Here is a 16,492-nt window from a genome sequence, read left to right as displayed (position 1 = left end):
TTGAACCACGATACGAAAAAAATAAACTAATGTATACATATTATACATACATAAGTCCGTAAGGTCTGCATATGAAAATAAAAATATTTCGATAATTGGTAGCCTCTAAATATTTTCCTACCTCCTCCAGGTTTTACAACAGTTTCTTTTTTCATTGTTTGTCAGAAATTTTTCGAATGCCACCTTAAACTAACAACGAGTTCATAAAATTTTATGAATGAACACGTAAACGTTATCAGTAGTGATCCCGTGTTATTCTTATAATGAAAGTAAAGCCTCGTTGGACAGCATAAAGAGTTGAGATAGAAATCTGATAAAACGATGGAATCGTTTTTGATTTATTAGGAGTCGATTTGGGAGGTGGATCGGAAGAAATTCGGCAACACCCTGAAAAAAGACTTTACCCTAATCTACATCGTACACAATATATATACATCTATATTAATATACACTAATACATAAAATTCTTTGTATGTATGTTTGTGCGGATTCAACTTAAAATCTATTTGACAGATTCTTATGAAATGTTTTTAAAAATGTTTGTTATAATTCCCGCAGTGCTATAGGCTGTGTTCCTGGTAACAAAGGGAGTTTAGGTTTAGTCGCGAGCAATTTTTCTTATGTTATTTGGCAGGGGGGGTCTTTAAGTCTGACAGAAAATGACAAAAGCTCGGGGAGGGGGTCAAAAACCTCTAAGATTCGATGAAGTAATTTATGGACGTTCCCTTTTCTGTGAATGCGATATTTTTTCTTTATTATAATATTCCCAGTAATTCAATTTTAACGATTTAAGAAAAAATTACAACCCGAGCAACGCTGGTTATTTCTGCTAGTATAATATATAGCGTGAATTGTTAACGAAAGAATGGTCCGTCGTCTGCTACAGTTTAAGGGGTAACATCATTTTTTTTTTTTTTGCTGGAAGAATAGGTAATACGATAATAATATTCGAGGAAGTTGTTAGGCATATATTTAAGTATAATAGAAAAAATTATTGATAACAAATGTCCAAAAATGGCGAAACTGGAGCCGTTCTCGCGAGACATACAGCACGCAGTGCAACTGATGCAAATTTGAATTCGTAATAAAAAATTACTTAACCTACACATTAACAGCTACAGAAATGCGTGTGAGATTTTCACCAAGTTAATTTAAACATCATTTATTAGCAAATAAGTGTCAAGTATCTCTAATGAGAATTGAACATTTTTATTCAAGATACTTGGCAATTACACGAAAATTAATATTTTCAAAACCCCCTACGCATTTCTCTAGCTGTAGACATGTACGAAAGTAGTTTTTTTTTTTTTTTTTTTTTTTTTCGCACCAGTTCCACTGCGTTCCGCAGAATTCTACATGTCTCGCGAAAATGACTCCAGTGTCACAATTTTTTATTATTATATTTAAATACATGCCTAATAAATTCCTTAAACATTACTATTTTATTACCTATCCTTCCGTCCAAAAAAAAAAGCGATTTTCTTTTTCACTTTTCCAGCGGTGTTACCCCTTAATGCGCATGCGCCTCAATCGTAGAGCATTTGTTTGCCAGGGTGACCAACGGTCATGAACGTAATCATGAAAAAACTTTGACAGTTGTTTCGAATATTTCAAGTTAAAAAAATCGCGGCAAACTGTAGTTTGAATTTACGACAGTTAGTTGCCCTGGCAAACAAATGCTCCCGGATCGTAGCGCGTGCGCGTTCAACTCTTTTTATCACTTTCTACATTTAATTAACTTATAGCAAAACGACGGACCATTCCGTCGTTAGATAATCACGCCGTACAGGCAGCGACGGAATCACGAACCAAAGTGAGTCTGAATTAAGGGATGAGCGCGTTGTATCGGCACAACACGGGAAGCCAGGAGATTACTTAGAGGCGTATGACGCGGTGTGTTACAGAGGGACCAACCTTCGACGTGCCAATATCAAACGTGACGGTCCCGGTGGGGCGGGAAGCTGTGCTTGCTTGCGTCGTCGGGAACCTTTCCACCTACAAGGTAAGCTCTCTTCGATCCGTTCCCCTCTACCACCCCCCCCCCCCCTCCACCCCTCTCTCTCCATCTCTATTCCCTCTATCCGTCTATCCATCTCTTCGTTAGTGCATAACGTGTATCAACCTACCGCTTCCCGTCCCTCGATTCGAGATTCAATCATCCCCGAAAGCCCGGAAATCGCTTTCGGCTTTTGACTCTGTTCTCTCTTCTCGGTTTCTTCACCTCGCAGCTTCTGTTCTCCAGATTTTTCTTCTACATTATTTCACCGGATAGAAAACTGATCGAGCTTCAATATCGAATTTCAAAGAATTTTTCACCAAATGTAACAATTATTATCAGGTCCTTTTACTCCGTGAAAATTGTTACCGTATTAACGCGAAATTAAAACCTGTCGAAGTTCAAACTTTTTTTTACTCAACAAGGTATTGAGCAGGTTTTTCTACCCGAGGACGATGTTTGCCAACAACGTAAGATTGATATCCGTTCAACTTCAGAGAACTTTTCACTCGACGTAACGATTTTTAGCAAGCTATTTTGTCCCATTAAAACCCCTCCGAATGTAACGTGAAGTGAAAAGCTGCCGAGTTCTCCAAAAAATTACACAAGATGTTTGAAAAACGTTAGCGAAAATAGCTGACGTAATTACTAGCGATTTAAAATTAAAAAAAAAAAACCAGGTAAATCCAGAATTTTATATCCTTCGGTTATTCTGATTCGATTTTGGCTAATTAGCCTGGCTGTTCGGTAATTAGCGCAGGACTGGTGATAATTAGGCACGATAACGGAGGGAAGCCCTTAAGGAGACGATAACGAGGGTGCGGTAGGTCATACGTCGGGAATTCCCGAGCGTTCGCTGCGTGAAAGCAATTGGTATAATGTATATTCTTGTTGCACGTTTCAGGGCCATTACATGTGAGTAACATGCCGAATGTACGTATGTACGTATGTAGATGCTTGTGGGTGGTGTGTTAATAATAGCTCGCACGTGTGAATTTGCGAATTTGTATACGATGTGTGCGTCTGGTTATAACCCCTTTAAAACGCGTTACATGGCAAAACGGTTACTTTCACCCTCTTGCATTAATGATATTCAAGTTCCTTAGCGAGAAGGGGAGAATCAGATTTTTTTCATAGCTATACTAGAAATTTCTGGTTAAGTTAGTATCATCGCCGTTATAATGGTTCAAAGGTTGTTCGAGTTGGAAGAAAATTTGATACAAGTATACGCGGAGAGAAATTTTTAGTTCCGGACACCGCTCAGTCCTTAACTATTTTCATTTCTTATCACAATCGAAAAATATATAGTTCTAGGTACAAAATGAAAATTAGTTTTCCAGCTGTTACGAGAAAGTCTGGTATCCGTTACCATTCTTTCTCATTACGACCACTGTTACTATATTTTCTTGCAACTGTTGCGAAAATTTAATGCTTGTGCAACGATAAATTGACGTTAAAGCCTTGTTTAACTAAAAAAGTAGAGTAAACCTCAGAAACTGATTTTGCGTTGCAATCACCAAAAAAGGATCAACGATAGCGCAAAATGGTTTCGTGTACCTCGTTTTTCGTAAATCCAACAATAATCAAATGGTTTTTTTAACGATACCTATTTTATTGAATTTTTCTAGTTACTGTAACAAATGAAATTTTTCTTCGTCTAACTATTCGTGTTATTACAGTTCGTAATACTACATTAATTTTTCTGATTACTGTAACGTTGAATGTGATTATTAAGTTTCATACGTTTTTTCATTCAAATAAGCCCTCAAAATTGCTATTTGTCGCAATACTTACAAGAAAATATAGTACGAGTGACACTTAATAAAATAGCAGCGAATAGGTTAGAACTGCATAAATAACTTACATTGTTTATCCAGAAGCATAAAAGTTCTTCGTTTGTGGCGGAAACATAAAAGTCGTTGAACGAGCCAGTAAAATTATAGTTTATTTCGTGATAGTTTTCGTGACCATGAAAAGGGAAAGTCTGCCGGTTTGTCCAAAAAACTTTCGCGATGATCTCGACAACGGCGAGATGAAAAATCTGAAACTGACAGGATTTGGTAACCAAATGAAATGGTATTGAAAGAAAATTTGAGAAAATATATATATATATATTTTTTTTTCAAATAAATAAACTCGGAAAAATATAATCATACATTTAGAAACAAGTTTCAAATTTTTTCATCGAGCCGTTTACTGAAGTCATAATTGGAGTTTGTCGAACAAACCGAAAGACAGACCGACATTTCTCCGAAACCCTGTTTTTCGGATTCTGTAGGTTTGCAAACGTAAAGATTCGATGAAATTCGAAAAACTGATCTACGACCGAAACCAATACTTTTCTTATATCGCCAAAGGTGATGAAAAGTAAAAACGGGGGGGGGGAAAGAAGGGAGAAAAGGAGGAAAGCTGGGTGCTGGAATCGCGCGTAAACATATTTTATTACATTATTACATCTTCGCGGGAATTGAAAAATGTTATGGCCCTGGAGGAGTAACGGCGAAGAAGCTTTAAGAAAATGCGGCCTTAGTGAGCGAAACTGGTGAGGGGAAAAAAAGGGGAACCAGAGGTATGTATAAAGAGAAATTCCGAGGACGGAGATGAACCTGCCTGGATCGTGCCTGAGCTGGATCTTTCGGGGTGATAAGACTAATTAAAATTACCTGAACGCCAGGTTAGCCTGCAATGTATTAAGTGTACATGTACCTATATACATATATGTATACATATTATATGCATATAATACACGTATACATTGAGCAGATGTCAGGTGGGGCTTTTTTACCCTGTCGTTCTTTTTTCTCTCCTTTCCTTTTTCACTCGACGTATTTTGATAGCTTGCGCAACGGCCCATTTTTTCTTTTACCAACGAATTAGAAATTCACCCTCTGGTTTCAGCCGAGCTTCTGACTCAAAGAGGGGGGGAAAAAAAATAAAGAAAGATAATTATTCCTTACGCCCTCACTTTATCCAAATCGCTAATTTTCCTTCGTCGTGGGATTAATTATTCGGAAAATTATGGTTACATAAACTTTTATGCTACTGTGTGTGTGTGTATGTGTGTGTGTGTGTGTACACATATATATATATAAGTACAATAATTATTGGGTACAGATTATGTGTACATTATAAAAATATTTCCATGAAGCGTAAAAGGAATACGAGTCAAAATTTATACGGATTGATTTTGATTGGGTAAAAAAAATGTCGAAGAAAAAGACGAAGAGGAAGACAGAAGTCTACATTCAAAATTCGAAAGATACGAAATGAAAAAATTATGTTACTTTGTCACTTATTGAGGTTAGCGAAAAAATCTAAGAAGACAATAAATAAGACTACATACCAAAACTTCAAGAATTGGTTAGAATTTCAGGAACAAATTAGTAACGGTGATTTGAGTTTGTGCGAACGAAGATAAACGAAACGATGGAGAAGAAAAGAATAAAAATTACGATCTCCCAACGCGAGAATCTCTTGAGAATCTAAAAATTCCAGTAAACACAAAATGAAAAACGAAACAGATAGTAAGAAAATAGTATAACTAAATGTATAAAAAAATCTGAAAAGTTTGAGTTAGCAAATAAAGGTGCGAAACAACAAATCAGGCTTCAGATATTAGATATTATTATGTATATTGAAAATCGGATATTAACAATAGGGACTGTAACACTCAGATACATAAAAAAAAAATTTGAAATTGGAAGACATAAATAAAACAATCAAAATCGCGTGTGTGACGTTTGCAAGGAAATAAGAATCGGGTACATTTCTTGGGGTGGTTTGAGTTAGCAATCAAAGGATCTGAGATCGAAGGGCGGGGAAAAAAGTGGGAAAAATTGTGAAACAAAAACGCGGACTTCCGAGTCTCGGCAAATTTATTTCCCGGCATTCTCGTTCCGCGCCGTTATGACCGGAAGGCAGGTTCGGTACCGAACTGCGGGATCTTCGAAGACCCGAAGCGACTGGGGATGAGCCGAACAGCCGGTGCGAGGCGCGTATAGCTTACCTTAAGTGCGTCGGCTTAAGCCAAGCCGATGTTTGTACGTATAGGAAGAAAGCGCGGCGGCGTCGCGACGCCAGCCTCGAAAGCTCGCCTTTAGAGAAACTCGATCCCGAGGAAAAGACGGAACCCGGATTTCCCGCACCTCGGATACGGAGGAGAAATTACCTACCCCGCGGCACTTCCGGTGAAAGTTATGGGCCATTTTCACCGACGCGTTGAAGCAGGAGTCTATTTTCGATCCTTACATTAACGCATCTTCCGGCTATCTCGATTCCGAATTCGGTTATTAACTTGATTTAAGTAACCATTTTTGTTCGTTTCATAAAATTTTTCAACCTCGGATCAGCGAATAACAGTTATGATAAAAAATAAATCTAAATCCTCCCAGATTTTTTGTGAATGATGTTGCGTTTCAGCTGGCAAATTTAGCTCTTGATAATTTGAATTCGCGCAAGTTCTTGCTATTCTTTATATTTTTGCTCATTATTCCAAAAGTCAATTGCGGTTTCGGGAAATCGTTCAATCTATTGGTGGTATTTTTTTTCTTCAGCCAAATGATTAGAAAATAATATGTGAATTGAAAAAAGGCACAGAAAAATATCAGTAATTGTAAATATTGAATATTTGAAGAGATTTTTGAAAATTGAGATTAAATTTTAGCTGCGTAATTGTCTTGATATCGAATTTTAGTAAATTGTTTTTCTTTTCTTACCGTCGAGAAAATTCAGTTGCATTTCAGAAAAATTATTGTTTTATCATTTAGACTTTCGTTTCTCTCTTTTTTTTTTTTTTTGTTTCAACCAAGCTCTCAAAAAATTATATAATTAAATTCGAAGGGAGCTAAGAAACAGAAGTGGATAAATATCGAAAAAAAATGAATTTTCGTAGACGGCAGGCATAAAAAAAAAAACGAGATAATAAAAGGAATCCCTCAAAGATCAATTAACAGAAATATGAAGATAAAAAAGTTTCGAAATGCTTTATTAATCAACTTCTACATTCACTACAATATAACGACAGCAATTACTTAATAAAAATAGAAACTGGAAAAAGAGAATAAAGCAAGGAGAACAAATGTGAAAACAATCCATCTTCCAGAGAGAGAAAATTAAATAAAATTCTTCTTCTTGTTTTTGTAACGAATTTGATATTGCCATATTTCTTTACGGAGCTCATGTGATTAAAAATAAAGAATGAAAAAAGTAAAGAAATAATTTGTGTACGCATAAACTCTGGTATAAATTCAATAACCCGGGAGAAATGAAAAATAAAATCGCCAAATTCCAGTAATAACTCGAAACAAAAGAGGGGGAAAAAAAAACAAAAATGCCGTCAAGAATGTAAAAAAGAGAGAGAGAGAGAGAGAGAGAGAGAGAGAGAGAGTGATAGAGAAGGGGTGGAGAAATTTACTTCGAAAAATACGAGTGAGAAGAGAGACGAAAGGGGGAAAAACTCGGAGTTACCGCACGAGTAAGAAAAAGCAGAAAAAAGGGATAATAGTAGCGGGAAAAAAAAATCGTTGAAGACGCGCGCATTGCTGATTCCGTGAAGGAATTCGCCGGTTTGCTGTCGGATATTCCTCTCGAGAATCCGGAAAACTCGTTCCTTTAAATTACTCGCAGTTTCTGCAGAGCTGACTCTATATATATATATATATATATATATATATATTTATACATGTGCGATTTATATATGTGACACAGGTTATGTGAATTTCTAATTTGTAACAAGGTCCGTGCTATAATTATTTCCTTTTTAGACACTGATATCGTCATCATCATCATCATCATCATCATCATCATTGATATTATTATTATCATTATTATTATTATCATCATCATGACTACTTTTTTCTCCAATTTGCAACTACATATAATATACAGGTAGTATATAATATTGTCAAGAAAAATATTATTAATTGTTTGGCCCAATTTTATCACCCCCCAGGATTTTATAAGACTGAAATAGAAAAAAGAAAACTCTTTTCCATTATAGACATTCGAGGGAGTTTGGTTTGTGAAAAAATAAAATTGAAGTTCTTGCAATATTTATTATATCATGGAAGAGCCGAAAATTCGGCTGAAAAGCGGCCTAACGAATGTATTATGCAATTATTATTCAGGGAAGGAGGGCTGTTTGAATTATAATAATGAAATTGAAAGATGAAAAGTGATACTTACGGTACTGAGAATAAATGCAATTTAGTAATATCAATTTAAATATATAATACATTATATACGTATCGGAAGGGTTTTTGGAGTTGAATAGATTTATAATTTTTGTTCAGACTGTATAATATATATAATATGTATATATACACGGTCTGAACAAAACTGGGACTAAATAAAGAAAATGGGGTAAATAATTGAACATCAAAAACAGTTTACCGTCTGTAAAAAACTCTCTGTGAAATGAATTTTTCAAGATATTAAATAAAAAAAAAAAAATTTCTGCGAGTCGAACCGTTGTGCTGTAAATTCGTCGTCGCTCACTCAAAGCTTTGATATTTCTTTTATTTCTTTTTTTTTTTTCCAAATTCTCAGTATTCTTGATTCTTTTAAGCGGACTGCAGGCGCGAGTTTAAGTCGCATGCAAATTTCTTCATTGTTTTATTTGTATAAGTATACGTGCCGGAGTCGAAGAAGGGGGACGTTTTGCGTGGGACAAAGGCCTTGAGAGCAGTAATTTAACTTTCCACTAATTCTTATTCGCGATACCCTAAAACTGCTCCGCGTATTGCTGGCTACAGGTTCGAGGAATTAGTGACTCGAAATGCGGGGATTAGGCAAAGCGGTATTGAAATTTTAATCAAGAGGCCAGCTTCCCGTATCTCCGATCCACCGTATTTACTTCACCCTGCAAATATACACGTAACACTATTCCGACTCGGCGACAGTTTCAACAGCGTTTAACGGTATTTGGAAACAATCGTTCGAACATGGAATAATCCGCACGTTCAATTCAATAAACTGCAAGAAGAATATTTCTCAAATTGCTTAAACACGATATTCTTACAACAATTACAAGAAATAATTCACATTTCATTTGCACTCAAAGAACGGTTGTTGGATGTTTTTTTTTTTTATTCGTTTGCCTTTACAGATACAAAGCTTAATTCATCTTATGATGTTATTACTGAGAGGGATATTCTTTGAAACGCCCGAAGATGAGATTTTCATCAATTTCCCATAATTATTTACATTTATCCGCAGCAGTCGAAGAATAATTTCTGATTCATTCGCCTTCTTCTCTTATTGAGAGAAACGTCCTTCAAGGCACGTGAAAGTGAGATTCTTATAAATTTCAAAAAAAATATTTAGATTTAATTGCACTCCAAAAATAATTTCTTATTTACATTTTTTCGCTCTCTCGTTCTCTCTTTTACTACCAGTTATTAGCCCAAAGCTACGCGTATTTTATGATATTGTTGTTGAGAAAAAAATCTTCTTCGAATAGCCTAAGAACGAAATTCTCATCAATTTTTACAAAATTATTTACACTTATGCGCAGTAGTCAAATAATAATTGCGTTTTTTCTTAGTTATTCTCTCTCAAATTTCACTCATTTTACGACGTTATTAAAAGAAACGTTTCTTGAACCACCTGAAATTGAGATTTTTAGCAATTTCGCTAAATAATTTAGATTCCTTTGGACCCGATGATACAAATTAGCCTTCTGATTATTACTTTTTTTTTTTGCTCCTAGCGTCACTCGTTTCATGCAATTGCTTTGCATGAAAAGAAAATAATAATCAATGCTGAAAAAAAAACAACAAAATAAAATGAAGTTCAATTTTTACCAGGCAGAATCAAATTGGAATATAAAATTTTTCTGAATATCGTAGAATTTTTTCATCTCCTTTTCCTCATTTCCGTATAAAAAAATGCCTATTTTGCATAAAATGCGCCTAAATCGACTTGATTTTTTTTCCGTACTCTTTTTACAGCTGATAGAGTTAGTTTATTACGCGATTCCGAACTTTCGGAGCTTTTAGTAATCCCAAAGTTGCTCTCGCCTGGCGGTTCACGCAAAGCTGGTTTCGAAACGGGATTCAAACCGCATATTCGCGAAGGTTACACATTCAACCGCTGTATATAAACATGCAAAATAATATATGCAATGTAAACATTGGGTGAATATGTACACGAATGCAAATATTGAACGGGTAAAATTTTTCCACCGGAATATCCGGGCGAACTTTAAACTTTTTACACACTCGTTGGATGAAACATTTTATTCAGCAACGCGATCCGTGTCCGCTCGATTTTCCGGCAAACATTATTGCATTCACTGTCCCCACTTCATTGGAAATTTCGAATCGATGGTCGAGCTTGGCATCACGGTATTGATTTCAACGAGAGCAGCGAAAATTTCTTTGATAATACGGAAATAGATAAGACTGGATTTTTGTGGGCGAAAGCTCAATCATCGATGCTGCATTTTAGAGAGTTGAAGGTTTTGTTTTTTTTCAAATCTCGTGGATTCGTGCAATTTTATTCACCTAATTCGTAATAAATTATTGAAACGGATTGACATTCGTTTTTGTCGATCGAATTGGTAAAAGTATCAAGTTTTCATCGATCAACCTTCTTAATTTCAATCTTTGAATTTACAACTTTTTACAGCTGAATATAACGTACCAATTTGCACAAACTAAATTAAACGAGTCAAAATTTGATGAATAATTGGTAAACGGTAAAGAAAATCGATTAAACGAGACTCGTGACGCAATGGAGTAAAAAATGAACATTTATTAAAATGAACATTTATTGAAATGAAAAAGAATTTCGCGAAGCAGACCCTTCAATTTTCGTTACACCAAATGTACCTAATAATTGGAATCTCTCTTCGTTAAAGTTATTTATAATTTCTGGGAAGTTTGCTTCAACGTTAAATTCATTTCCTTTCTTTTCGAAAAGTTTGTTGTTTTTACTGTCAATTTGAGAAGAAATGAATGAATAAATAACATTCATATTGTAACTGAAAAAAGAAACAAAAAATAAATCTCCTCCTGTTGTCGCGTTCTGAGAGAAAGACATCGAAAGACGTTTTCGAGTCGATAAAAAATGTGAAATGTTACATAAATGGGTCATCGATATAACGCAAGCTGAAAAAACAGAAAACAAAGATAACTGTATCTTGAATATTCTTTTCTTCTAAAAAAGAAAAAAAAAAAAGCAATACCAACGCGTATTCTAGTCGATACAAAATACGAAATATTACAAAAACAAGCCATCAATATAAATCAAGCTCAAGAAACATGTAAATATGTATATATCGACTTGATACACATAGTAAAAATATACTGTAAATAGACAGGAACAAGGAATTTGGAAACAAAACGTGTTTTTCTAAATCCAGTGTTACAGGTGCAAGAAATCCCGGCGTGTTTGCGTACCTTAAATATATTTTGTACAAAGAAAAACGGAAAAGGGTGGACATGGCTTTTGTTAATCGTAAACCGAGGGTTGACTGACGGAAAGAATACAAAAGATGGGCGAGTAAGGAGGGAGAGGAGCCGAGAGATCCGTCTGTGGATTCTTCGAGCTCTATTTTACTCCGAATTTAAAATAAAAAAAAAAAAAAACTCAGAGGCCTTGAGCGCTCCGAGACTCGAATCGCTTTGAAAGACAGCTTTTCCTATCTGTCCCACATGGAAACGCATTTATATATACGTCGTCGATCCGCCGCAGCAACGGGCGCCTTTCACGCTACGTCGACGTCGGGACGCCTCCGTCTGAACTGACGGGACTTTACTCGTCTCTCTCTCTCTCTCTCAGCCTCTCCTTATTTATTCCCGGCGCAGAAATATTCCGATTATTCAAAAATGCTCGATCAAAACCCAATTTGAACGTAAAAATTTCGCACGTTTGCCAAAAATTTCACCATTTTCAAAACTTCTTTCAAATCTAGTCAGCAGTTTTTCTCTCGCTGAAACATTTTGCGAACGTAATTTGAAACAATTTGAAACAATTTCGTCTGTATTTGCAAAGATAGAAGCATCGATAAATTTGCGATCAGTTATTTTACTGTATTCCTGCAACAATTGTAATGAATTTATGGGTTTGTTGAAAGTCGTATCATATTGTATTATTTCTTTTTTTTTTTTGTTACCAGGCGCTCGGTGAAAACCTCGACTCAACAAAACGCGAAACATACATACATAACAAAAAAAAATAAATAACCGAAATATCGCCAAACAAAATGATAAAAGTATGAAGAGGGGTGAAAAATGTGAGAGAAAAATTGAATGAACGGTGAAGCGTGAATTTTTTTATCTTCTTTGGACGTTAAACCTGGGGAAATTACGACGAGGCGTGATAGCTGCTGACTGCGTGAGTTGCACGTGATAGTTTATCGTTTAGTTTATACGAAAAAATTTAAGGGGTGGAATTTAAAATACCGTGAGAATGAATTAACAAAAACCGTGAAAGAAATTATTACGTTTATTATGTCAGCAGAATGAAAAAACAAACATTTCGATTTGAAATTATTGTCATTAAACATTCTTGGTTACATTATTCATATTTGTATCACGCTACTTCGATGATAGCTAATAAAAGAAAAAAAAAAATTTTTTTTTCTGACTAAAGGACGAACAAATAAGATTTTAAAAAAATAAATAGTAAACGAAAACAAATCAGTCAAAAATATTTCTGGAAATAAATCACAATTTCTTTGATTCGCATAATGAATTTTGTATAAATTAATCCAAAGATTTTCGATCGAAACGAAAGTCGTTCGCCTATTTCTATACCTGCTTTGATGAAAAAAAAATTACCCACAAATATTTTTGGAAACGGATTAAAATTCCTTCCACGTGTAGAATGAATTGTATCTATGTCGATTTAATGCGAAGATTTTTGATCGAAACGAGACACGCAGATTCGTTAATCAGGCAATTTTCGACAACGCGGACGAGGGTTGGAACGGTATTCAATGTACCGCAATTTTGAATATTATTCTGCAACCGCAACGCATACCGACGATATAATATGCAGACACTATAAAATCGCAACGTGATTCGCAGGATGTAGGTATGCATAAAAATTCCCGCCAGTCTTTTGACTTTGAACTTTATGTACGTTGTAATATACGAGCATTATTTCGTGCAGCTCGGGGCGCGTGACACGCACGAGAATATTATTACGTACGACGCAAACGCTGCGGAATAATACGTTGTATAATATATACGTGCGCCTGTTGTACAGGGTGTTAGAATTCTAAAAAAGCGAATTTGGAGAAACAATTCATAAATATCTTCAATTTATTTTCCATATGACTGCTTATCATTTAGAAAGAAACAAACAAATCTCAATTCTGAATTTAATGCTTTTTTCCACTTTATCTATAACTCAATTACTGCTCTTGTTGTTTGTTTCGTTCTATTTTACGTGTACTATTTTTGTTTGAAAATTGGAATTCTAATACCAGTCTTTTCTAATTTCTACTATTTTCTTCACTCGTGATATTTCCCTTTCAAAAATATTTGACAAACTGTCGTTTGTCCGACGTAATTTTTATACATATCCAAAGTATCGATTCGAAACGAAACTGATTCTCACCGTTCCCACGATTCGGCATTGCGACGGAATTGTATACCGAATTAGAATTAATCGTATGAAATAACGTAGATTTAGAAAACGTATTCAAAGTTGGTGAATGAAAAAAGAAAAAAAAAAAAAAGAAAAAAATAAACAAATAAACAAAAATGAAAGGGACCAAGCCTGCAGACGGTGGCAGGTCTCCCAAGAGAATCAACCCTCCTTGACCACCGACGCTGCGCACAAAATATATAAGAACCCAGGATAAACTTTTGCTAAAAAAAGAAATGGAGAAAATGAATTTTAGTATACAAAACGTATTCTCGACGCAAAAGTCCCATGCATGCATAATATATTTAGATGATATTCAAATCTTTCGATTGTCTATATGTATAAATTATATGAAAAATAGGCCAAGTTGTATTCACGGGCTCTTTAATATTTTCTCCGCAGATTTTCCCGTTTTTGGTATAATATGATAATACACTTGTTATTATTATATGTTATATCGTACATGCATGTCTGTGTACAAAATATAAGTCGTTTTCTTACTATATATGGTGAAATAAATTTTCTTACTCATATGCTTTCGCTTGGAGGCGAGAAAGAAACTGATTGATTTTTGCTCAGTGTGACTTATCGAGAATGGGAAAATTATGCTGGACTGTGAGTGTGTGTGTGTGTGTACACGAATTTCAAGGTGTTGCGCGAAAGACAGAAAGGGAGGGAGAGAGAATGCTTAAAGTTGCAAAATCGATGTGCTAAACGGGTTTAACGGTGTAGGAATAATTAGACTCCTGGCAGAGCGCCGAGCGCAGGACGAAGAAAATTGTGCAACGAGCAGGTATATATGTATGTATATATACATATACATATGTATAGGGAACTAAGAACGCTTGGAAGTGCAGTTGCCTGTTGTAAGCGAGGGATTCTTTGTTACGGGAAGCGAATTGTGTGTATGAAACGTCGGTTTACACCTGAGGAAAAAAAAGGAGAAAGAGAGAAAGAGAGAGAGGATGGGAGGAAAGACAAAGAAATTTGGCGGAAAAACGAGAAAGAGAGAAAAGAAACTCGAGAAGTATTCTCGCCACGTTCAAGGAGAGTAAATAAATTTAAAATCGGGGTAAACGGATGTTTCAACACCTGTGCGCTTTACGGAAGTCAAATTCGTAAGGCATTTTTTTTCTATTATTGTTTATTTCAAACCCAAAGACTTTTTGCACGTTTGAAATAATCCCGTTTTGTGTGAGAAAATTATAGATCAATATGAAATGGCATTTAATTACGGAATGAACGTGAATCTTCTACTTTAAACCGTTTTCCACCTTCTTTTTTACCGTTATTTTTTATTCAAGATTTGTAGCAGGTTTGCAGAAATGAATGTGTAACGGACCGACACAATTTAGTGATTAAATTATGTGTTTGTTCAATACTGTCTGGAAAAATTGAAAATATATTTATGAATAACGCTGAAATTTTCATGAATATCGTCAAGATGTATTCTTGGATAAAAATCATCGAAAATATTATTGTTAATTTGATCAATTTTCCAAAATAATTGTTAATTTGTTCAATTATCGATTCGTTGAAAACATGATAGAGTGTGCAATTTAATAAGCGCAATTAAGTACCTGAAGCGACACGAGATAATAAAAACAAAGAGTGATCAAACAAACAATTAAAAAAAATAAACCAAAAAAATTCGCCTCTCGAATTAAATTCACCGAATCACGGATTCCGCAACGTTTTTCGTAATTGGAAAGAATTTGAATATATTTCCGGTGAATATCGCTGAGTCTCGCGATTGCAAATTGAGGATTTTGCAAGAGTAGGAAAACGCATTTTTCACGGTGAAAATAACGGAATACGGATTTGTATTGTTTGGCCATATAAAGTGTCGAATTGTGGAATTTAAAGATGAAAAAAATTAAAATTCGGAAAGAGAAAAAAAGGAAAATTTCGCAAAAGTGGAAGAAAAATAGGAAAAAACATGTCGCGGCGATATTGAAACTAGCCGACTGACGCAGCTCAGCGAGATATTTACATTATACATCGGATTGCCGTTTCAGAACTCATGCAGTAAGCGTGCGCAAACACCGTTTGCAGGTTGACAAAAGGTTGTTCAATTTTTATTTCAATCATTGACGTTAACAACACGAATTCGCGATGCTGCGTCCGAATTTTGTCGAGATATTCATATATGTATATGGGGGATTCCACGTCACACCGAACGGAGAAACGAGATTTTTTCCCTGACCATTTTTCATTTTTTCGCTCTTTTACTCACTTGAAGTTCGTATCGAAAGCATCAAATCTGAATTTTTTCAGATTTTCCTGACCAAGCATTTTTTTACCACAGCTAGTCGAAACATCAGCTTTTCACGATTTCTCATCTTCTCAAGTTAACATAGCTTGAAATTTAGGTGACATATGGAAAAAGTTCTCATCTTACTTACAAAAGTTTCGCATCTTTCTATAAAACTTCTAGAAATAATTTTGCACAATTTTACGTGCCCTGTTAAAGTATAGTTTTCATGAAAAATCTTCGAAAATCTTTTGCAACAAAATGTTACCCTAATCGAATCGGCTGAAATGTTTACACTGCACGTCTTTTTCAATATCAAAGTTTGTCCGTGAGTTTCGTAGTAGGCGGAAAAGCAGTTCAAAAGTTACAAGTAATAGTTTTCATGGAACTGTGAAATTTCCCATCCATACGTACTATAAGTGCGGTGGTATGAACGGTGACAGTTATACAGTCGGTATTACGATACCCAAAACATCGTTGAACTCTTACCTTGGATGAATATGCTTCGAAAATATTGTCCGGCAGTAGGGAATTCACATATCATGTCAGGAATCGTGATGAATGATAGACCGAAGTATCACTCCTCGAGAAAAAGTCGTCAGCTGAAGTTATAAACAAGACGCGTAACAATCGAAGATCGCGCT

The 16,492-nt window shown here is 35.2% G+C and overlaps 1 protein-coding gene and 1 long non-coding RNA gene across 2 annotated transcripts in view; one reads left to right on the top strand and one right to left on the bottom strand.

Moving 5' to 3' along the window:
* The window catches only part of LOC124216532 (lachesin-like), a 108,490-nt gene that overhangs the window by 68,987 nt on the left and 23,011 nt on the right, over nt 1-16,492 (top strand). Inside the window, exon 2 of the mRNA XM_046621108.2 lies at nt 1,905-2,002. Coding sequence (XP_046477064.1) covers nt 1,905-2,002 — 98 coding nt within the window. The remainder of the gene's footprint in view (nt 1-1,904; nt 2,003-16,492) is intronic.
* Nucleotides 1-16,492, bottom strand: part of LOC124216533 (uncharacterized) — a 101,670-nt gene that overhangs the window by 68,989 nt on the left and 16,189 nt on the right. The gene's annotated exons all lie outside the window — the stretch shown is intronic.

The sequence above is a fragment of the Neodiprion pinetum genome, chromosome 4, assembly GCF_021155775.2.
Source record: "Neodiprion pinetum isolate iyNeoPine1 chromosome 4, iyNeoPine1.2, whole genome shotgun sequence".
NCBI lineage: Eukaryota > Metazoa > Arthropoda > Insecta > Hymenoptera > Diprionidae > Neodiprion > Neodiprion pinetum.
This window is presented reverse-complemented; position numbering and strand designations above follow the sequence as displayed.